This window comes from Aedes aegypti, chromosome 1 (genome assembly GCF_002204515.2).
Source record: "Aedes aegypti strain LVP_AGWG chromosome 1, AaegL5.0 Primary Assembly, whole genome shotgun sequence".
Taxonomy (NCBI): domain Eukaryota; kingdom Metazoa; phylum Arthropoda; class Insecta; order Diptera; family Culicidae; genus Aedes; species Aedes aegypti.
Window position 1 is genome coordinate 62,024,797 of NC_035107.1, and position 23,695 is coordinate 62,048,491.

The window sequence follows — 23,695 nt, forward strand, 5'->3', positions numbered from 1 at the left end:
ACGGTCAAAGGATCACACACTACTCAGTGTTTATAAACTTTCTGGGGTGTTGCAATATTGAAATCGAGTGATGCGATACAAGATTGGGCGATTCCATACTTTTGACGGGTAGTGTATCCCGACGAATGAGTTCAGAGGTATAAAATATGGAAGAGCGTTTCTTTCAGAACTATGTTGATGGAAGTTCTCCAAGAATTCATTCAGAAACAAAAAAAAACTTTTCGAATGTAGCTCCTAAATACTGTTAGAGTCTTGTAAGTTTTCGTTAACAAACAACATTTTCCACTCATGATAGAACTAAATCTTATCATAAATTCTTCAGAATTTTGGCAAATTTTCCATAATTTAAAAAAAAAAACAAAGATTAATTTTAGGAAAAAATAAAAATGTTTTTTCATTACGATGTTAAGAGGAAAGTATGCAAACTATGTTGTGTGTTTATGTATGTCATTTCCCCGAATGACCCATTTCTCCGAAAAGTGACCCGGTATAAGAAAGATAAAGAATATTATCAGTGACAGTGTGATGAACTAGAAAAAACAATGAGTAATCAAGGGAATGAGATATTGGGTAATTATCGCTTAACCCTCTGTCTGTGCTGGGGGTAAAATTGACCCTAAATATCAAATCGTAATAACTTCATGTAATTTCAATCGATTTTTGATTTTCTGCTGTTTTGAATGTTATTTTTTATACAGAAAATTTCAAAAAGGAGGGCGAGGGGTTATAGTGAAAAAAGAACGTGAAATTTGGAAACTTTGAAAGCCTATATCCCAGAAACAATCTTACATAGAACTACGCTTTCTTCGGTTAACCCTCTAATACCTAAATTTTTATTTTCGATCTAAATATCATTTTTCGTTATCTAAAATCGTTCTAAACACGTTTTGGGCAATGATTTATTTTTATTCACGAATTTGTGAATTTTGGTTTTTGATTTTTATAATTTTTATTTTTGAACATCCCTATATTTTTTCATTTTTTCTTGAAGCCTCTTCTGGTTACTGATTTTTGGCAATAATAAAAAATTAAGTTTTCAGGATACTTTTAAAAATATTAAATTTTTAATTTTTTTCTGTGATATTTTTTATTTTCCGTGTAATTAACGGAAAAACAGGTTTAAAATTATTTTAATACCACCAAGCTCATCTTCTGTAATAGGTTGATCGTAGAAAAATATAAAAGGTTCGCATTTTTATATTACACGTTAAATGAACCCCAGGCATTTGAAGGTTATATAGGAATACAATTTTTCAAACAGTTTTCAAAAATAGAAAAAAGTTTCAAAAGTCATAAAAAACTTTTCTTATATGCATGTTATGAGTCAAGGTTAAAGCCACAAATAAAATCATTTTGATTTCTGAGCTACGAAAAAATACACAAAATTCCAAAGTGTACCCCGTCTAAAGGCGGGGTTGGGTATTAGAGGGTTAAGATTTACAACAGAGGTAGGACTGTGTTGCGCATTGGTTAGTTGGGAATTCCACCGCATGATGGAGCTGTCACAGAAAACATTATTTTATGTTCCCCCCAATTTTACCTATTGTACAAGATATTTGAAAAATTTCATGTGCGGAACAAACAACTTGTGGATACGCACCAATGTGTGAAAAAACTCACGAATCAATTCACTAACAAAAAAGTTACCGCCCTTCAAAGTTCTCAGGGGTCATATTGACCCCAAAAAACAGACACAGAGTTAAATACATTTTGACAAAAATGCTGAGGACGGTTAAACTCGAAAGAACGATTGATCCACCGCCTTGAAATGTATAAAGTTATAACAATTATAAATTCCAAAAATATTTGGTGGAACTGGGGGAACTACATTCAAGGAAAAGTAACAGAACCCTTTCAAAAGCATTTCTTATGAATTAATTTTTAATCAATTTCAACTAGAAGGCCAACACATTTAGCTTCAATTTCCATACAAATTCCAAGAAAAGGTCCTCCAGACGAGCTTCTGCATGAATTTCCCGAACAATCTTGCGAGAATCAAGCTGACATATTATGAACATCTCTGAAGAAATGATCGAAACAGTTATGTGAGGAATTTTTGACAGAAACTTTTCATAGGATACATTATTATTTATTCTGAAAAAAAAATCTGGAAATCTGGAATCACTGCACAGCTACTACTCGCCTACTACTATCAGTTCGCAGATCGAGTTGGATGTGATCTTCTATCTTGTAAGGAGGTGCACCTGATGATCCACCAACCACAGAAGAAAGCGGCGCTCTGGCGCGTGTATTGGTGCTTGCAACGACAACCATGGGAGATTTGCGCACGAAGCTTGCGCAAGCGCAACGCGCATCCTTTCGCCGTCGCCACCATAGCCGTCATCAGCTGAGTTAGTGAGTATGCAGTTCAAAGAGCAACTACAACTCACGGCGACTAAGCCCGTTACATGACATTTAACACAAGCCCGAACAGAAGAGTGAGTAGCTACTACTACGAGAGCGAGTCTGGGCGGGAGAGTCATTATTGGACCTAAAAATACCCGATCCTCATCAAAACATCAGCAGGCGCGCAATATTGCGGCTAGCTGATCGGGAAAGAGGAGCGCACTTTTCTCGACTCCTCCGCGGCTGTTTACGCACTTGACGAGTGGAGACTCGACGTACAGTGGTCCAAAGCTGGACAAAAGTCAAATTCTACTCAAATTCGTTTACTGAAGTTTCTTGCTTCTTTTAACATTGAGTAGCTGTACTGACTTCTAAGTAAATCTAGCTCATCTGATCTCGTTCTTATTCTTTGTTTTGAAGATGCTCCGAATTGTATTTGATATAACAAAATCATTGTTGTTTCCAAAAGAATGTTGAAAAAAAATCAGCCGAAACAGTCCAATTTAAAATTATGAAAAAAAAAATGCAAAGTTGGTTGATTTCAACAGATTTTTTTGGGATTTATAATTTATTTCTCTGCGCGTTGAAACGTTTTGAGTAGGATTTGTACTTTTGGCCAACATTTGTATGAAGTACGACCACTGACGACGGTGACAGAATATGGAGCACGCGCAAGCCAACCAAGTATTATTGTCCGTGTCGATGGAAAAGCGAAGAATGCAGTGCAGCGCAGCATCAAAACAATAACACAGCATTTCACTGGCGACACACGAGAGCTAACGCGACGTGGTTGGTCTCTTCGAAGATTGGGTGATTGATCGGGTGCAACAAATCGACCTGCATGATGGCGCGCTGTTTGTCAATTACTTTTGACGCAGCACGCAAATTGAGACATTACTATGTCTACGTTTCTCAGAAAACTCCAATCCAAAGCCTACTAACCCACAAAGCAATAGCGCACACTACTGGTAGTGATGGCCGGCGGGCTACTTGGATGGGGGCGCTGGAATGTCTGTCCGTATAGACATGGATCGCCGCAAACATATTCACGGATTTGGATTGGATAAGTGCCGGCGGTGCACTTTTCCGTCTATTCGCATACATAGTTATTTGCACGTATTTTATCTGGCTTAGATGACGCTGCGTAGGAGAGAGTGGGGAAATTCGCCATGTCATAAAAATCCAATGAATACTAACGTTGGCAAATGTTAGTTATTCAAAATGTAAGCAACGTTTTTGAAGACTCGCTATCTCAACTCTATGAACACATTTTCATTAACACATATTTGAATGAAAATAACTGGTTTTGATTTTTTAAGAGAATCAAAAGTAGACATGAGTTGTATCTTTTAATTTCACCCTTTATTCTGAAAATAACAAAACGATGTTTCTGAAGTTTTCAAGATCTTTACACGAATAAAGTAGTACCAGAAACAGTTTTACCAAATTGATTCATTTTTTACAACAGACTTTTGTTAGTGTATTGTTTTGAATAACAATGAACAATGATCAAAATACGTTAAAGGAATGCACTTTTTATTGATTCTCTTCCCATGTTGGCATTTTACCCTACGATCCCTTACATTTGGTAGGCGGCAGCGGCGGTGGTTGTGTTGTTACTGCTTGGGCACAGCAAAAATGGGAAAACGCACAATCGAACGTACACGGTTGGAAAATAATTAGCTTGGGTTTCCTTTTTCGAGTAGCAACAACAGCTACGGTTGGAGGTGAATACCGATTGCTGCGTGAACGTAAATTGAAATGTTGTCATTATAGTTCGATTTTCTGATGGCAATCTAGTTCAATGTGTACTAATTGAACAATATATAGAAATATTTGAAAAAAAAATCGAATTTCACGGCTAGATTCATTGAAGTTTAAACGATCTATAACTAGAACTTATAGAATTCCTAATTCACTGTCGGAATTGTTGAACAGAATTTAACATGGATGAAAATTGTCAGGTGTTCGTCAACAACCTTCACAAGAATTTCATCAACAACAACTCCAAATATGATGCGAAATTCTCATCAAACTAGCAATCGATCATGTAAGAAATCCAGAATATAACCCAGAATATGAAAAATGAATAAAAAATACTCCATCAGGAAGAAGCTGTGGTCAAGTATGTCGTGACGGGAGGGAGCATGCCGCCAGAAATCTTGCTGAGGACTATGAAAGATCTTTCCAGCTCATGTATCTCATGTTAGAAATCATCTTCAGATCTTGCCAAGGAATCTGACAAAAATTTCGATAGAAATTCATCAAGAGATCCAGGGGTCATGTAATGTTATTTGCTGAGGAACTCGGTAGAAATCAACCAGTCGCTACAGAGTAATTTACAAGGAAATCTAGGAGGATGTTGTCATGTTTCTCGTCAAGAATTTTCGTTTCATAAAATCTTAGAGCCTTAATGGAAATCCAAGTCCACAAATATTAAAACACATCAGAAAAAAATCACACGAAATCTTCTCTAATGAATTTTGGAAGCTTACATTGCAAAGAAATTATCACATCATCATTCAAGTTTCTAGGATAATAGGCATCCGCAAAAATTTCACCAAGAACCTGCCAAATATTTTGCCAGAAATTTATCAATTTGCAGGAATCATTTTGAAAATCCGCCAAGAATCCGCAAAACACATTACCATGAATCCCTCTTATGTTTTTGTGATGAATACTCAAAATCTGACAAGAAATCTTCTTGAGATCCATCCAGAAATTCTTTAAAGACGTGCTCAGAAAACCACTGAGGATCTCATCAATAAGAAATCTTGTAAGATGATTTCGTTTATGGTGTCCAGATGATCGAATCTACAAAATATATCTCTCCAGGAATCTGAAAATGATCTCGATTTAAATCAGCCTAAATACTCTAAGAAACTTTCAACAATCGCGTCAGGAATCCAATAAAGATAATTATTGGCAAAAGATCTCGTCAGAAAACTACCAAAGATTTGAATAGGATTACTTCTGTTGATCGACGTAAAGTATCCGGTAGAAATCCACCAAAAATCTTACTTGCAAAAGATCTCAAAACTAATCCTTCAAGTGTGGCGAGACGAATACGCCAAGGAACTTCCCAGACACACTTTCACAATAGTGAATTGAAGGGCTATGATGTCTTCCACATGGCATGAAATTGTGAACAAAAAAAACATTTTCGGCGCGTGAATTCGATAACATTTTTCAAACTACTTATGTAGATACCAGACTGGACCACGAATCGAATCCGTCATTTCGGCCGGATGAGCAAGTCAAAGCCTTGTTCACTAATGTAACTAGATAATGTTTACCAAAAATCTTCACATGAATACGCCAAAGATCTTCTCAGAGAATACTATAGAAAGAAAAGTACTGAAGAAGTTTGCAGGAAAATCATAATCTCAAGAGGTGAGAGAGGATGACCTCTAAAGATCTCTCCAGATATCGCCAAAGATATCGCAAATAATCTGAAATGGATGTCATATAAAATCTGCTAGGGTTTTCGTGTAAAATCTGATAAAGACGCATGATTTTACAATTACTAAGAACTTCAATAAGTGTAACTGTAATGAAATCGAAATCCCTGGTATTTTGGTAAAAATTCTTTGGTTTTTTAAAGATGTCGTCAATTTTACAATTTGAAACAATCTAGACAGCAATCTTAAGCCAGAAATTTGTCAAAAAATGTCAAGATAATAATAAGCGAAGGATCTTTCCAGGAATCCTTCAAACGTTTCGTTTAGAATCCGTCATGGATGTTGCTTAAAATCAATCTTAGTTGCTAAAGGTCCAGAGCAGTGTTGGAAGCAATCACATTAGTCGACCCGTTTACGTTGATATTCGGCTTTTGTGCTTCTCGATATTCATTCTACCACTCGTGCTGTGTGTGAGAGATGATGGTAGCGGATGAATGAGGAAACATAAATTCTCGAAAACTTATTCATACAGACTCAAGCAAAAAAGTATACAAACTTACTTTATCAATCCTACGTGTTTCTCAGACGAAATATTACAAGTTTCGCTCTGAACCAACTCGATTTTCACGTTTAAAACGTTTAATTTCCGGATTTACAAAACGACGAAAGTAAGATTTTCAACTTTCGCAACCTAACCACTACTTTCGCCGCCCCGCTGTATGGAGAGACAAAGTGACTTAACCACGAATCAAAACAAAGGGCTCATTCATTTATTTCATAACGCTGAAATTGGCCATTTTGGACACCCACCCACCCCCTTGTAATGCTTTTTGTATGAATATTATAAAATTTTTGTATGGGCCGTGACATCGCGAGGACACCCACCCACCCTCTCTAGCGTTATGAAATTTGTGAATGGGCCCAAAACACTGCTTGAGTCGATTTTACGCTGGTAGAAAAACGTCGCAAGTAACTGAATAAAACGGCTTATAATTTTGTCATAAAATTCTTGTGTGAAATAATAGGAACTCCAAAGTTTTTGAACGTGAGCTCATTGTATGCAAAATTTAAGCAATGTACACGTTGAAAAATGTTAAAAAGGTGATTTTTAAAACAGTTTTAGAAGACAGGTTGTGATTCTTCTGAATTAATTTTCTCGAAACCGTATGGAAGTTACTTACGTCGATATGAAAAAGTAATCGAGAATTGACTGCTGACCATGGCAACGAAACAAACGTTGCGTAAAGTGTTGAATGTTTACAGCACTGATCCAGAGTTTGCCGTGAATCTTGGCATTCTTTCCGTACGATTAAAATAGTTTGCGCTTGTGATAATCTTGGAGTTTGTTATTTGTAAAATTCCGTAAATTTAGGAGAAAGGCAATGAAATTTTATTAAATTTTCAATCCTAAGGCATCAATTGATTCTTATGAAATAAACAAGATTTACATATTAATGTTGCTAAAACTTAAGTAAAATTTGTAGAAATCCCCAATTTGCAAGAGAAATTGATAAACGTTTAGATAGTAGTTTTCCATCCTACGACTCCTTTTAATGTATTCGAATCGTCTGAGCAGAATCTCAATAATCCTAATAATAATAATCCTACGACATTAATCGCTTCATATAGATATCTTATAAGTTTCTGTGAGCGTAGGTTTACATACTCATTCAGTCGAAATCCAAGCCTGTAAGTTTTTTGAAGCTAGTGCTGAAATATTTGTGAAATTTTTAAAAATGCCTAAAATGTTGAAACAATTGATGAATTTTTAATCGTACGGCATCAATCGCTGGATCAAGCAATGGATCTCTTGAAAGATTCTATGAGATAGATTTACATAATCAGCAAAAACCATAACTTTGGTGGAATTGTAAAGCTCATGTTGAAATATTTCCTAAAATTTTAAATTTTGGGAAAAATTCAGAAAAGAGAAAACATGTATATTCCATACTAATGTATCGGTTGCTTCATCTAAACTTTTAGAAGCTTTTAAAAACTAACTAATTCTAACTCTTAGGAGTTAGAATAATACATACATTTAGTTAAAATATCGAACAAATAAAAAAAAGTAATCGTATACATTGTGAAGATGTTCTACGTATTCGATACCACCAATCGTATTATAGAGTAACAGCTCAAAATATATCTGTATGTATTTAAGAAAATGAATTCATCATATATAGAATCCCAGAGACAGACGCCTGTCAGTAACGCTTTGAAATGTTTCGCCGAAACCTTTAATAACACAAATTTAGAGCACTACGATAGTTCATTCAAAATGTTGAACATTATAACTGCCATTTGGAAAGACGAAAATACATTATAGAACGCTTCAACAGCTATTCAGCAGAATAATCGTTGTTAACATTCTTATCTCTGTCTCGTTGAATGTTCTGGATCTTTTGAAATGTTCCACAACAGAAGAAAGTTTCTTTACGTTACAAGCAATCTTCGTTGATTTTATTTTGTTCTTATCCTCATTTCGACAACTAAACAAAGAATTGGAAATAGGATAGTACCGTTGCAAGAATATTATCTTTTTTTCCCGCGGGCTTCGCGTAAGTGTTTTTGCTTACCGGTCAGTCACCCCCCTTTTGGCCCTTCATACAACGGAATCATGAATACAAATTAATAACGTTTCAGGCTAAGTTTAGATTGTATTCCGTAATTTGTCGATGATGACTAAAAATAAGTTGTGAGAGTACGAAATCACTGTTGATTACTAAAAACATATCGAATTTCAAACGAAACATTTACCAGGGATCGTTATCGCAAATAATAAGCAGTGTATGTGTGAAGTGTGAAAATATTCACTGCGCAACAATTTTTTTGCACAGTAGTCTAATAAGGTGCAAAATGCTCAATATTCATATCCTTTTTAATAGTAAACTACATGAAGTAAATATGTTTTTGACCAAAATAAATTCATCTGACCGTTGTGCACTACCCAAGAATTGAAAAAAGAAATCAAAGAAGGCTAGAAAACATGCCAGCTGTCAGTGAGCTGTCTCCTCTCTTTCAGATCTTGACAACAAAACAAATAATGGCAAAACGTTTGGCACAAGATTGTCAGTCCCCTTTCAATTTGCTGAAACTCAATCGCCTGTGATACTCAGGACGAAATGATGAGGTTCATTCGAGCCAGCTTGACTTTTTTTTGCATTTCACTTCGGGGAGTCATAATTTTTGCACGAACCACACTAAAGATGCGTCAATATTATCGATTCCGTGCATCGGATCGATCATTTCTTGTAGAAAATATGCTATTACATGAACCTCATTGATCCTTAATTTTATAAAACTGATGCTCTTCTGCTTATGAGGATCATAAACGTCAACGACAAACGGGCATCGTTGTTCGTTGTCTTCGTCTGCTTTTGTGTCACCTTCATTGTTACCATCTTATTGGTGGTGGTATGGTTACTTTGATGGTGGCATAAATGTCAGTAAATTGAGTATAGTGAGCATGCTTTTTTCGTCTCTGGTTAAGGGAATTCTTACAAGGGATCATCGTAATATTTTAAAGAATTTTTAACAATCTATGAATCATGATAAGGAAAACCTCTAAAAGGATACTTCTAGACATTCTTGAGAAAAAAAATGCAGGATAATATCCTTCAATAATCCTAGAATTCCTGAAAAATTCCCAATAGATTGCCTGGAGATGTTTCTACAAAAAAAATATTGAGATTTATTGAAAGAAGCTATGTAAAACACGAAAATAGTTTTTTATGCTACAAAAAGTTGCAAAATGTAGATTTTTTCAGCACGAGTCGCACATTTATCCTATGAGTGCTGGAAAAAAATCGTGTTTTGCAACGCCGTTGCATACTGGTGTTTTTTTCAAATTACGAAAACTGTCATTATAGTTTGATTATTGCTAGGAGCATCCATCCTATTTTCATTCCGAACCCTTCACTTATAAACCTCTTGAGCATTTCTTGGTGAAAATTCTGCTGCCATTATATTAGCAGCTTCAGCCGTTTAGGCATACTGTGAGTGCCACGGAGTTCGATTCTTGGAGGAATCACTGCTAGATTGTTTTCGCTATAGTAAAGTTCAAAATAATTTCTTGGATATATTTATGGGCGAAGCTTTTGAAGATTTACTTAAGGGGGCAGGATTCGTCATTGATTTTGGTATTTTCAAAAGCAGTTTTTTCCGTTCAAAATTAAGAAAATTAACAGGAAAATGTGTTCACTGTATTCTATTCTACAATCGAAACACAGTGAACATATTTTCATCGAATAATTTTAAGTTTTGAACAGAAAAACTGCTTTTGAAGTTTCGATGATTGCGATGATTACGATGACGGAGCGTTGAACGTTAAAAAAACTTCTTGAGGAATTCCAAGTAGGTATTCTCCTAGAAGTCCATTGAATAAAATCCTGGAAAACTCTGGAGTTATTCGTGTTAGAACAACTGAAGGAATTCCTGGAAGAATTCTTGTGTGAAGTTGTGGAAGATTCGAGGAAGAATTCATGAATAAATTTCTGGAAGATCCCAAAAAGGGTTTCCTAAAGGAACTTTTGTGATTTTTTTTAGTGGAATTGCTGGGAGATTTCATATGAAAATTCCTAGCGAGTCTTCTCGAGGAACCTTTTGTAAAATTCCTGGAGGATTCCATGGAAGAATCCATGAAAAGTCTTCCTGAGTAATTGCTGAAGATGTCCTGTAAGGAGTTCTTCTACTCTTGGAGTTCAAGAAGATAACGCTGAAAGAGTTTCTGGAGGAATTTCCTTAGGAGCTTCCGAAGGAATCCTTGTATGAGATTGTCGATAAGTCATTGAAGGTATTTCTAAGATACTCCTAAATCTCTGACGGAGACTCTTACTTGGAGACAAAAAATCTGGAGGGACTCCTTTTCAGTAAATCCAATAATAATATTGGCAGCATATCAGTAATATAACACATATATTAAAACGACCAGCAGAGCTGAGTTTTTGAGATTATTCAACTGCTAAAAGTGATAAACTTATTCATTTAAGGAAACAATTTATTCAAATGTATCTTTGAATCTTAGAAAGGAAGAAATTGGGACAAACGATTCGGATTCAGAAGATATACGAAATAAATAAAAGTAACGTAGCAATCAAAGTTAATCATATCTTTTCCATGGTAACTCCACTGATTTTTGACGAACTTGAGTCAATTAACTGTTTCAATAGTAAAACTATTGACAAACAATCAATTTATTATCGAAAAACTCTCTAAAGGATTACTATAAGACAAAAAAATCTAGAAGGACTTCTTTTCAGTGAATACAACAATAATATTTGCAGCATATCAGTAATAAACGGCCAGCCCTACTGGACAGAGTTGGGGTTTTTAAGGTGATTCAACAGTCAAAGCTGACAAATTGATTCATTTGAGGAAACATTATGATCAAATGTATCATTGTGTCTTAGAAAGGAAGAAACTTTTCAGATCCAGGAGCTTTACGAAATAATTGGAATTGACCTAGCTATAAAACTTAACATGGCTTTTCCACGGTAGCTCCATTGATTTTCGAGGAACTTGAGACAGTGGTTATTTTAATATGATTGCATACTAAACAGATTAATCTGATAATCAACTAACGGTTTTAATGGTAAAACTATTGATAAACAATAAATTTATAATTGAAAAACAACTGAAAAAAAAAAATAAACTGATTCCGAAAAAAATATTCGATTTGCAATTTATCTAACTTCTATAGAAGCAGTCGATCAAAATCGTGGGAAAGAAAGAGTTAAGGCCCAAACGTAATGATAGCGGAACGGCAACGGAAAGTGGAACCGGTTCGCCAGTATGAACTGTAACATGCTTGTCGATTTAGTGCTGGCGTTGGCAGCTCAGTCGAGATGGTGTGATGCATTCTGGCCGAACCGATTACGCTTCCGTTGCCGTTGCGCTATCATTGCGTTTAGGCCTTTAAGGGAGTCAGTTTAGTTTTCAAAACTACTACACTATGATAAAAAACCGGTGAGATCTTTTCATGATGGATTGTATTATTTCTTACTTTATATGCATTTTGAGTTTGGTGGGACCATCATGGCTCTCGATTGAAGCAAGATGGATAGAAAGAATGAAACTGTCAACTTTCTATTGCTAATATTTTGCGGAAGAAGGGCAGGCTTTTATTCTAATCTATTGGGTCTTTCTGGCAAGCAAATACTTGATTGTACGACTCTTTGTGTGAGCTTACTTCTGGAAGATCTCCCTTTTTCCCTTTCGGGTTCGCGCAACCGTAAATGCCTCTGCTTACGGGTCCGCCATTCGTTTTTTGGCCTTCACACAAGAGTATGGTTGAACATCAAAAGTCTTAAACAAATTTTTTTGTTAGAATAGACCGGTGGATACTTGCTACAATAGATGGCAGCTCATATCATCATCATCAAGTGCTGACCTCTCTGGGATGGAATAGATAAAGGTATTTACCCTTGTCCTGGTTGATAAGTCTAGGTTCAAGCGCCATTGCTCGCTCTTTGCAATTCCGCCGGAAATTCATTCTAAATTTTTAAACGATATTTTGTCAAGAATTCCATCAATTCTAGATTGTTGTTCTAGAGATCCCTCCCAAAAACTGCCGTCCACTCTGTGTCACAAGTGTCGGATTGTTTCGCAGTCTTTGGCAATATTCTTCATCGTAGAAATACCTATCGAGGTCTGTGTTCAGAATTTTTATAGAGTTCATTGGACGACTTCTGGCGATTTTTCTTTGCAAAAGTAAGTATTCCCATAGTAAATCCCATACAAATTTTGAACGGCTGGCGCGTAAATATAGTTTCACCGATCGAGCTGAAATTTTGCACAGTTGTTATGGGACCTAAATGCAATCCGATAAGTGGACTGGAGAGAGAATCTAAATTTTGTCCCATATTAATGTGTATGTGCGTATTAACGTACTGTTGAATCAATTTGAATTCGTTTATGGATAATATGAACTTCGTTTCAAATGATGTTACATCCAACATTATTGTATCACTATTAAATGCTATGCTTTCTTCATTACCTAAGTTCGAATCTAGATAAATGGCATGTAGACATTTTGAATAAATTTCGTCCCCAATAGATTATCCATATCGAATTTGTTATGAAGTGGCGCTTAAGCATTTCTAGACTACGAATGAATGAGAACAACAAAGAAAACGCACACAGAGGCAAACATTTCAAACGAAAAACACACATCGATACAAACCATGCTGTTAGAACAAACCGATCGATTGGGCGCACGCACGGAAGGCGAGGGCACTGGGAGCAGCATTAGTCAGCGCACGCATTATAGCAGAAGCGCACGTAGCGTGTAAAACTCAAGCGCTACCTCCGTGCCGTGGTTGTCCTCTTCGGCGGTGGCGACCACCGCGCTCGTAGATCCCGCTCCGGGCGAGCACGAATCCGTGGAGTCCGAGGTAGGGAACGCACCGACGGCTGCGCTGGCCGCCGCATACGGTTCCTCGTCGTCCAGCAGGTACTGCTGTTCGGAGCCGAGACCGGTCCCGCTGGGATCCACCCCGGCGGCACCGTCCGTCTCCAGGAAGATGTCCGCGCTAGCCTTGAATATCCGAGGGACGGTATCGGGGGCGGGTTTTTTGAAGGGGGTACAACTGCTGGACGGGGGTTTTTCGGCGGCACGGGAGGACGTGGAAGCGGACGGCATGAAGTACTGATCCAGACAGTGACTGTAGAGACCTTCCTGGGGTTCTGGGGGGTCTGGGACGGCTTCGCCGTCGTCGTCCCCGAGGTAGTTGAGATCGTATTCGTCGTCGTCGTCCTCGTCGTCATCATCGTCGTCGAGGTCGGAACCGCACGGGACTACGGTGTCCTCGTCGTCCGGTTCGTCGCCGTAGGACGCGATCTGGGTGGCCGACTGGGACAGGGTGATGCCCTTGGCGGGGACGTACGTCGGGGTTACCTGGACGGTTGAGGCGAAGATCGAGGTGACCGGGAGGGGTTGGATCTTGCCGTTGTGGTTGATGGCGACGTTGCAGCTGTTGGAGTTGGACCGGGTGAGGGCAGTGGTGGTCGAGGTGGACTGGTCGCAGAGCGATCGACTGGGGGTGAAGTTCTTGGCGTCCGGGTTGAGCCGGGAGTGGGAGTAGCTTTTGAAGACTCCGACGGGGGTGGTGGTGGGTGCTGCAACATTGTAAATATCCGCTATACTTTGTTCGATGTTGTCTTCGATGTTGATGATGCAGGAGTCTTGGTGGTGGGGGTTGTTGTTGTTGAGATCCCGGGCGGTGTTGGGGAAAGCTGGCGGGAGCTGCCCGTTGATGGGGATTTGAATGGAGGAGATTTTGGTGAAGGGCGGATAGTCGATGACGACCTTGTTGGCCGGCGGGATGTACTGCTTGATGAAGAAGCTGTCGCCGGTTCCCTTGCGCGGTGGAGGCCCACTGCTGCCGAAGGGGTTGAACGAGGCGCTCTTCTTGATGAGGGCGTTGTTTTTGGAGATCATTTTGTTGGTGGCGCTGATGTCGTTGGGCGGGAGGGAGTCCGGGACGATGGGTTTGTACGGTGTGAAGAGATTGTATTTTTTGCTGTTGGGTTGGTTGAGCGCTTTGGTGTAGATACAGGAGGAGGAGGAGCTTTTGGCGAGGTTGAAGGACGGGATGAAGGCGGTGACGTCTGGGAGGGTGATGGAGGGTCTCCGGAGGATGGAAGTGTTGGAGGAGCTTTTGGTGAGGTTCGTGGGGGTTTGGCTGGAGGAGGGTGGGATGGGTCGCGGGGGTGGGAGGAAGGGTTGACCGAAGCTCATGGCGCCACTGGAGAAGCTTTTGCACAGGGGGTTCACGAAGTTGCACGAGTGATTGCTGTAGAAGTTTGGCTTGGATTCGCTTTCGCTGACTAGCTTTTGGAACTCCTCTTCGGTGAGGTGATCGCGGATGTGCTTGTCCAGGTGGGAGTAGGAATAGTTTTTGCGCAATTTGAAGTAATTGCTAGCCTCGGGGATGTGACCGTCGGGACTACTGTACAGGTTGTGCATGCTGGTGACGTTCTTCTTGTACTCGTTGATGCTGTTCTGGACGTCCTTCTTGGTTTTGGCCATGATGCGGTCGTAGTTCCAGCCGAACTTGGGCGGGACGGCCGGTTTGTTGGAGGTGGTTTCCTGCCAGAACTTGCTCATGTTGGACTGCTTGGGTGCGGTCGAGGAACTCTTGCCATCGCCAGGGGTGGCTCGGTTCTTCTTGTGGCCGCAACCTGCGAACTTGTTCTCGGCCGAGGCTCGCGGTTGTACGATGGAGTGCGAATTGCTGCGAGATAATTTATCACCCTGCTGGGAATGGTGATGTTGGCCGTGGTGGTGATGGTGATTATGATGATGAGGCGGGAGCTGATGGCTATGACCATGGACAGGTCCATGCTGCTGGTGGAACGGCTGCTGGGACTGGATGTACTGAACCGGTTGGTAGTATGTGGGATGGCCTCCCGTGGTGTTGCTCCCAGTCGTCCCGGACGAGGATGAGGAGGTGGACGGGATTGAGCTGTACGCGTGGTACGAACTGGACTTGGCGATCGGGTAATAGCCTTGCATCGCCGTTGCACTGTCGTAATATTGCAGGTAGGGGTCATTGACGTAATGGTGCCGGTAGTTTTCACTCTTTCCGCTACTGACCGCCGCCACGGGTCCTCCTCCCGCACTCGGTTGGGAACTCGGACAAGCCACTGCCGCATAGTCGGGGAGGCTTTTTAAATAATTGTTCATGAAATCGATATCGGCATTGTACATATCATTATGCTGCATTGGGGCGGCCGCAGATTGGTGATGAATCGGAGCTGCTACTGCAACAGGTTGATGATGCTGATGCAACTGCTGCTGCTGTTGCTGTGATGCACTTAAATCAATTAACTCGCCGCCGTAATAGGTACCGTTGTAATTAACGTGATTTCCTCCGCCGCCACTCATCAGATTCGTGTACACAAAACCCCCCTCACCGGAGTCCGGATTTGCTCCGCCAGTGATCATGACATTTTCAAAGTTCCTTATCGGCGGTATCGGTGGACTGGTTAGCATCGGTTGAGGCTGCTGCTGCTGCTGAGATTGATACAACTGATGCTGATAATTACTTTCACTTGGCACTAATTGCTGCTGCTGCTGTTGGTGGAGCAGATGCTGTGGTTGGTGATAGGCAGCCATCGTCTGATGTGGCCCTTTCACACTTGAACCACTGTAGTAGCACTGTAGTTCACTGTTCATCGCCGTTTCACCGAAACTGTCCACATCTTCCTCGGTTTCAATCTGGAAAACAAGCTCAGAAACCCGCACAGATTAGCCACACTGCGAATGGCCCCAAATCGGCCATCCCGTTTTTTGTTAGAAACTCAACGCAGAAGGCAACCATTCCAACACAGGATGAGCGAGGGGGGTACATACAATTGGCCAGACGTACGAAACGGAAATGGACCACAGAAGGAGGAACATCCGAACACTTTCTGACGACGACGACAACTACCAAGAGAAAACAACGGAATATTTCGGGAGATGAACGAACAATGTCCCCCAGGTGGGGGGGATCATCAGCTGGGAATCAGAGTAAGAGGGAGGGGGACCAGAAGGGGGAATTTGTTTCTGTTTGTGATTGTTTGGCCGAATGTGACACACGGTGGAAGACTATTTTTGGATGATTTGCGCGATATTGAGGTTGGGGCGAAGGCCGATTCGGACCGAAAGTAGATCGGTTTAGAATAGGGCACACCAATTGGTGGTTTAGAACGGGGTGGTGCTGGTTCTATTTAAGAACAATGGTTTTATGAATGACAAGAATGATGGATTGAATTGAGCGGAGCGAAACTGGGAGCAGTTATCCTTATGTGAGCCGTTGGAATAGGAGAAGAATGTGGTACAAACTTCGAGGCATAGGATTTTGGTTTCGATTAGACCTTCACTAGATATTCATAGAATTTCAACTGGATTTCAAATTGTTTTTTTTTTTTTTAATTTCGATTTTGGACAGGAATTGGAATGAGTTAGATTTTGATTGCAATTCTGATTGAATTTTACAAAATTTTGATTGGATTTCTGAGATTTCATAGTTTGCATAGGACTGTAACTGAATTTGGTTTGTATTTGAAATGGATTCGGATTCAATTCGGAATAGATTAAAGTTAGGAATTGATTTGGGTTGGACTTGGATTGAATTTGATAAAATTTCTACGACTTTTCGATCGATTATTGATTTGGAGTGTAAATAAATTTGAATTGAATTTAGATTCCGATAAGATTTCTATCACAATTCGGGTTGGATTCATTTAAGTTTTGACAGAGTTTCGATCAGATTATAATTGGATTTGTATTCCAATTGTATTGGATTTCGAGTTGATTTCTTTGATTTTTAAATTATTTTATACTGGATTTGAATTAGATTTTGATTGGATCTCGACTGCAACTAGGATTGGATTCCGATTTTACCCGGATTGGATTTCATCCGACTTCTATGGGATTTTGATCGATTTTGAATGGATATTCGGTTTGACTACAATAGGATTTTAATAGCAATTCTGCAATTTGATACGAATTAAAACTGGATTTGGTTAGGAATTGGATTGGATTTGGATTGGATTTCAATTAGATTTTGATTTCGATTGGATTTGGGTTGAATATGGATTTCAATTCGATTTCGATTTCGATTGAATTTCCATTCGATTTCGATTCAATTTCAATTCAATTTCGATTCTATGTCGATTCGATTTCGATTCAATTCTGATTCGATTTCGATTCGATTTCGATTCGGTTTCAATTTCGATTCGATTTCGATTTGATTTCGATTCGATTTCGATTCGATTTCGATTCGATTTCGATTCGATTTCGATTCGATTTCGATTCGATTTCGATTCGATTTCGATTCGATTTCGATTCGATTTCGATTCGATTTCGATTCGATTTCGATTCGATTTCGATTCGATTTCGATTCGATTTCGATTCGATTTCGATTCGATTTCGATTCGATTTCGATTCGATTTCGATTCGATTTCGATTCGATTTCGAGCAGATGGAAAAGGAGAAGAACTGCGAGGCTTAGGATTTTCGTTTCGATTAGACTTCCACTGGATTTTCGTCGTATTTCAACTGGATTTTGAATTGTGTTTTTTTTTTAATTTCGATTGAATTTGGACAGGAATTGGAATGAGTTAGATTTTGATTGCAATTCTGATTGAATTTTACAAAATTTTGATTGGATTTCTGAGATTTCAAAGCTTGCATAGGACTGTAACTGAATTTGGTTTGTATTTGAAATGGATTCGGATTCAATTCGGAATAGATTAAAGTTAGGAATTGATTTGGGTTGGACTGATTGGATTTGCATTCCAATTGTATTGGATTTTGAGTTGATTTCCTCGATTTTTAAATTATTTCATACTGGATTTGAATTAGATTTCGATTGGATCTTGACTGCAATTAGGATTGGATTCCTATTTTGCCCGGATTGGATATCATCCGATTTCTATGGGATTTTGATCGATTTTGAATGGATTTTCGGTTTGACTACAATAGGATTTTAATAGCAATTCTGCAATTTGATACGAATTGAAACTGGATTTAGGTAGGATTTGGATTGGATTTTAATTCGATTTTGATTTCGATTGGATTTGGGTTGGATATGGATTTGGATTTCAATTCGATTTCGATTTCGATTGAATTTAGATTCGATTTTGATTCAATTTCAATTCAATTTCGATTCTATGTCGACTCGATTTCGATTCAATTTTGATTCGATTTCGATTCAATTTCGAATCAATTTCGATTCGATTTCGATTCGATTTCAATTCGATTTCGATTTCGATTCGATTTCGATAGATTTTGATTTCGATTGGATTTGGGTTGAATATGGATTTCAATTCGATTTCGATTTCGATTGAATTTCCATTCGATTTCGATTCAATTTCAATTCAATTTCGATTCTATGTCGATTCGATTTCGATTCAATTCTGATTCGATTTCGATTCGATTTCGATTCGGTTTCAATTTCGATTCGATTTCGATTTGATTTCGATTCGATTTCGATTCGATTTCGATTCGATTTCGATTCGATTTCGATTCGATTTCGATTCGATTTCGATTCGATTTCGATTCGATTTCGATTCGATTTCGATTCGATTTCGATTCGATTTCGATTCGATTTCGATTCGATTTCGATTCGATTTCGATTCGATTCGATTTCGATTCGATTTCGATTTCGATTCGATTTCGATTCGATTTCGATTCGATTTCGAGCAGATGGAAAAGGAGAAGAACTGCGAGGCTTAGGATTTTCGTTTCGATTAGACTTCCACTGGATTTTCGTCGTATTTCAACTGGATTTTGAATTGTGTTTTTTTTTTAATTTCGATTGAATTTGGACAGGAATTGGAATGAGTTAGATTTTGATTGCAATTCTGATTGAATTTTACAAAATTTTGATTGGATTTCTGAGATTTCAAAGCTTGCATAGGACTGTAACTGTATTTGGTTTGTATTTGAAATGGATTCGGATTCAATTCGGAATAGATTAAAGTTAGGAATTGATTTGGGTTGGACTGATTGGATTTGCATTCCAATTGTATTGGATTTTGAGTTGATTTCCTTGATTTTTAAATTATTTCATACTGGATTTGAATTAGATTTCGATTGGATCTTGACTGCAATTAGGATTGGATTCCTATTTTGCCCGGATTGGATATCATCCGATTTCTATGGGATTTTGATCGATTTTGAATGGATTTTCGGTTTGACTACAATAGGATTTTAATAGCAATTCTGCAATTTGATACGAATTGAAACTGGATTTAGGTAGGATTTGGATTGGATTTTAATTCGATTTTGATTTCGATTGGATTTAGATTCGATTTTGATTCAATTTCAATTCAATTTCGATTCTATGTCGACTCGATTTCGATTCAATTTTGATTCGATTTCGATTCAATTTCGAATCAATTTCGATTCGATTTCAATTCGATTTCGATTTCGATTCGATTTCGATTCGATTTCGATTCGATTTCGATTCGATTTCGATTCGATTTCGATTCGATTTCGATTCGATTTCGATTCGATTTCGATTCGATTTCGATTCGATTTCGATTCGATTTCGATTCGATTTCGATTCGATTTCGATTCGATTTCGATTTCGATTTCGATTCGATTTCGATTCGATTTCGATTCGATTTCGATTCGATTTCGATTCGATTTCGATTCGATTTCGATTCGATTTCGATTCGATTTCGATTCGATTTCGATTCGATTTCGATTCGATTTCGATTCGATTCGATTTCGATTCGATTTCGATTCGATTTCGATTCGATTTCGATTCGATTTCGATTCGATTTCGATTCGATTTCGATTCGATTTCGATTCGATTTCGATTCGATTTCGATTCGATTTCGATTCGATTTCGATTCGATTTCGATTCGATTTCGATTCGATTTCGATTCGATTTCGATTCGATTTCGATTCGATTTCGATTCGATTTCGATTCGATTTCGATTCGATTTCGATTCGATTTCGATTCGATTTCGATTCGATTCGATTTCGATTCGATTTCGATTCGATTTCGATTCGATTTCGATTCGATTTCGATTCGATTTCGATTCGATTTCGATTCGATTTCGATTCGATTTCGATTCGATTTCGATTCGATTTCGATTCGATTTCGATTCGATTTCGATTCGATTTCGATTCGATTTCGATTCGATTTCGATTTCGATTCGATTTCGATTCGATTTCGATTCGATTCGATTTTCGATTCGATTTCGATTCGATTTCGATTCGATTTCGATTCGATTTCGATTCGATTTCGATTCGATTTCGATTCGATTTCGATACGATTTTGATTTGGATTGGATTTGGATTGGATTTCGATTCGATTTCGATTCGATTTCGATTCAATTTTGATGCGATTTTGATTTGGATTGGATTTGGATTAGATTTGGATTGGATTTCGATTCGATTTCGATGCGATTTCGATCCAATTTTGATGCGATTTTGATTTGGATTGAATTTGGATTGGATATGGATTGGATTTGGATTGAGATTGAATTTGGATTGGATTTGGATTGGATTTGGATTGGATTTGGATTGGATTTAGATTGGATTTGGATTGGATTTGGATTGGATTTGGATTGGATTTGGATTGGATTTTGATTGGATTTGGATTAGATTTTGATTGGATTGGGAATGAATTTTTATTGGACTTGAATTGAATTTTGATAGGATTTTGATTGCATTTGGATTAGATTCTGATTGAATTTGGATTGGATTTGGATTGGATTTGGATTGGATTTGGATTGGATTTTGATTGGATTTTGATTGGATTTGGATTTGATTTGGATTGGATTTGGATTAAATTTGGATTGGATTTGGATTAGAATAGATTTGGATGGGGTTTGGATTGGATTTAGATTTAATTTGGATTGGATTTGAATTGGATTAGGATTGGATTTGGATTGAATTTGGATTGAATTTGGATTGGATTTGGATTGGATTTGGATTGGATTTGGATTGGATTTGGATTGGATTTGGATTGGATTTGGATTGGATTTGGATTGGATTTGGATTGGATTTGGATTGGATTTGGATTGGATTTGGATTGGATTTGGATTGGATTGGATTTGGATTGGATTTGGATTGGATTTGGATTGGATTTGGATTGGATTTGGATTGGATTTGGATTGGATTTGGATTGGATTTGGATTGGATTTGGATTGGATTTGGATTGGATTTGGATTGGATTTGGATTGGATTTGGATTGGATTTGGATTGGATTTGGATTGGATTTGGATTGGATTTGGATTGGATTTGGATTGGATTTGGATTGGATTTGGATTGGATTTGGATTGGATTTGGATTGGATTTGGATTGGATTTGGATTGGATTTGGATTGGATTTGGATTGGATTTGGATTGGATTTGGATTGGATTTGGATTGGATTTGGATTGGATTTGGATTGGATTTGGATTGGATTGGATTGGATTGGATTTGGATTGGATTTGGATTGGATTTGGATTGGATTTTGATTGGATTTGGATTGGCTTTGGATTGGATTTGGATTGGATTTGGATTGGATTTGGATTGGATTTGGATTGGATTTGGATTGGATTTGGATTGGATTTGGATTGGATTTGGATTGGATTGGATTGGATTTGGATTGGATTTGGATTGGATTTGGATTGGATTTGGATTGGATTTGGATTGGATTTGGATTGGATTTGGATGGATTTGGTTGATTTGGATTGGATTTGGATTGGATTGGATTGGATTGGATTGGATTGGATTTGATTGGATTTGATTGGATTTGGATTGGATTGGATTTGATTTGGATTGGATTGGTTGGATTGGGATTTTGGATTGATTTGATTGGATTTGGATTGGATTTGGATTGGATTTGGATTGGATTTGGATTGGATTTGGATTGGATTTGGATTGGATTTGGATTGGATTTGGATTGGATTTGGATTGGATTTGGATTGGTTGGATTGGATTTGGATTGGATTTGGATTGGGAATTGGATTGGATGATTGGATGGATTTGGATTGGTTTTGGATTGGTTTGGATTGGATTTGGATGGATTTGGATGGATTTGGAATTGGATTTGATTGGATTTGGATTGGATTTGGATTGGATTTTGGATTGGATTGGTTGGATTGGATTGGATTTGGATTGGATTTGGATTGGATTTGGATTGGATTTGGATTGGATTTGGATTGGATTTGGATTGGATTGGATTGGATTTGGATTTGGATTGGATTTTGGATTGGATTTGGATTGGATTTGGATTGGATTTGGATTGGATTTGGATTGGATTTGGATTGGATTTGGATTGGGTTTGGATTGGATTTGGATTGGATTTGGATTGGATTTGGATTGGGTTTGGATTGGATTTGGATTGGATTTGGATTGGATTTGGATTGGATTTGGATTGGATTTGGATTGGATTTGGATTGGATTTGGATTGGATTTGGATTGGATTTGGATTGGATTTGGATTGGATTTGGATTGGATTTGGATTGGATTTTGATTGGATTTGATTGGATTTGGATTTGATTTGGATTGGATTTGGATTGGATTTGGATTGGATTTGGATTAGAATAGATTTGGATGGGGTTTGGATTGGATTTAGATTTAATTTGGATTGGATTTGAATTGGATTAGGATTGGATTTGGATTGAATTTGGATTGAATTTGGATTGAATTTGGATTGAATTTGGATTGGATTTGGATTGGATTTGGATTGGATTTGGATTGGATTTGGATTGGATTTGGATTGGATTTGGATTGGATTTGGATTGGATTTGGATTGGATTTGGATTGGATTTGGATTGGATTTGGATTGGATTTGGATTGGATTTGGATTGGATTTGGATTGGATTTGGATTGGATTTGGATTGGATTTGGATTGGATTTGGATTGGATTTGGATTGGATTTGGATTGGATTTGGATTGGATTTGGATTGGATTTGGATTGGATTTGGATTGGATTTGGATTGGATTTGGATTGGATTTGGATTGGATTTGGATTGGATTTGGATTGGATTTGGATTGGATTTGGATTGGATTTGGATTGGATTTGGATTGGATTTGGATTGGATTTGGATTGGATTTGGATTGGATTTGGATTGGATTTGGATTGGATTTGGATTGGATTTGGATTGGATTTGGATTGGATTTGGATTGGATTGGATTCGATTTGGATTGGATTTGGATTGGATTTGGATTGGATTTTGATTGGATTTGGATTGGATTTGGATTGGATTTGGATTGGCTTTGGATTGGATTTGGATTGGATTTGGATTGGATTTGGATTGGATTGGATTTGGATTGGATTTGGGTTGGATTTGGATTGGATTTGGATTGGATTTGGATTGGATTTGGATTGGATTTGGATTGGATTTGGATTGGATTTGGATTGGTTTTGGATTGGATTTGAATTGGATTTGGATTGGATTTGGATTGGATTGGATTGGATTTGGATTGGGTTTGGATTGGATTTGGATTGGAT

At 38.2% G+C, this 23,695-nt stretch overlaps 1 protein-coding gene across 18 annotated transcripts in view; it reads right to left on the reverse strand.

The window, feature by feature from the left end:
* The window catches only part of LOC5570105 (serine/threonine-protein kinase Doa), a 369,353-nt gene that overhangs the window by 57,489 nt on the left and 288,169 nt on the right, over positions 1-23,695 (reverse strand). For 4 of the 18 annotated variants that reach the window (XM_021837601.1, XM_021837590.1, XM_021837579.1 and 1 more), the window contains one exon: positions 13,051-15,978. The exons of 7 other annotated variants lie outside the window; for them this stretch is intronic. In XM_021837601.1, coding sequence (XP_021693293.1) covers positions 13,051-15,978 — 2,928 coding nt within the window. Of the gene's footprint in view, positions 1-13,050; positions 15,979-16,101; positions 16,199-23,695 lie in introns of those variants that run through there. 7 more of the 18 variants (XM_021837638.1, XM_021837612.1, XM_021837635.1 and 4 more) reach the window with 4 other exon arrangements.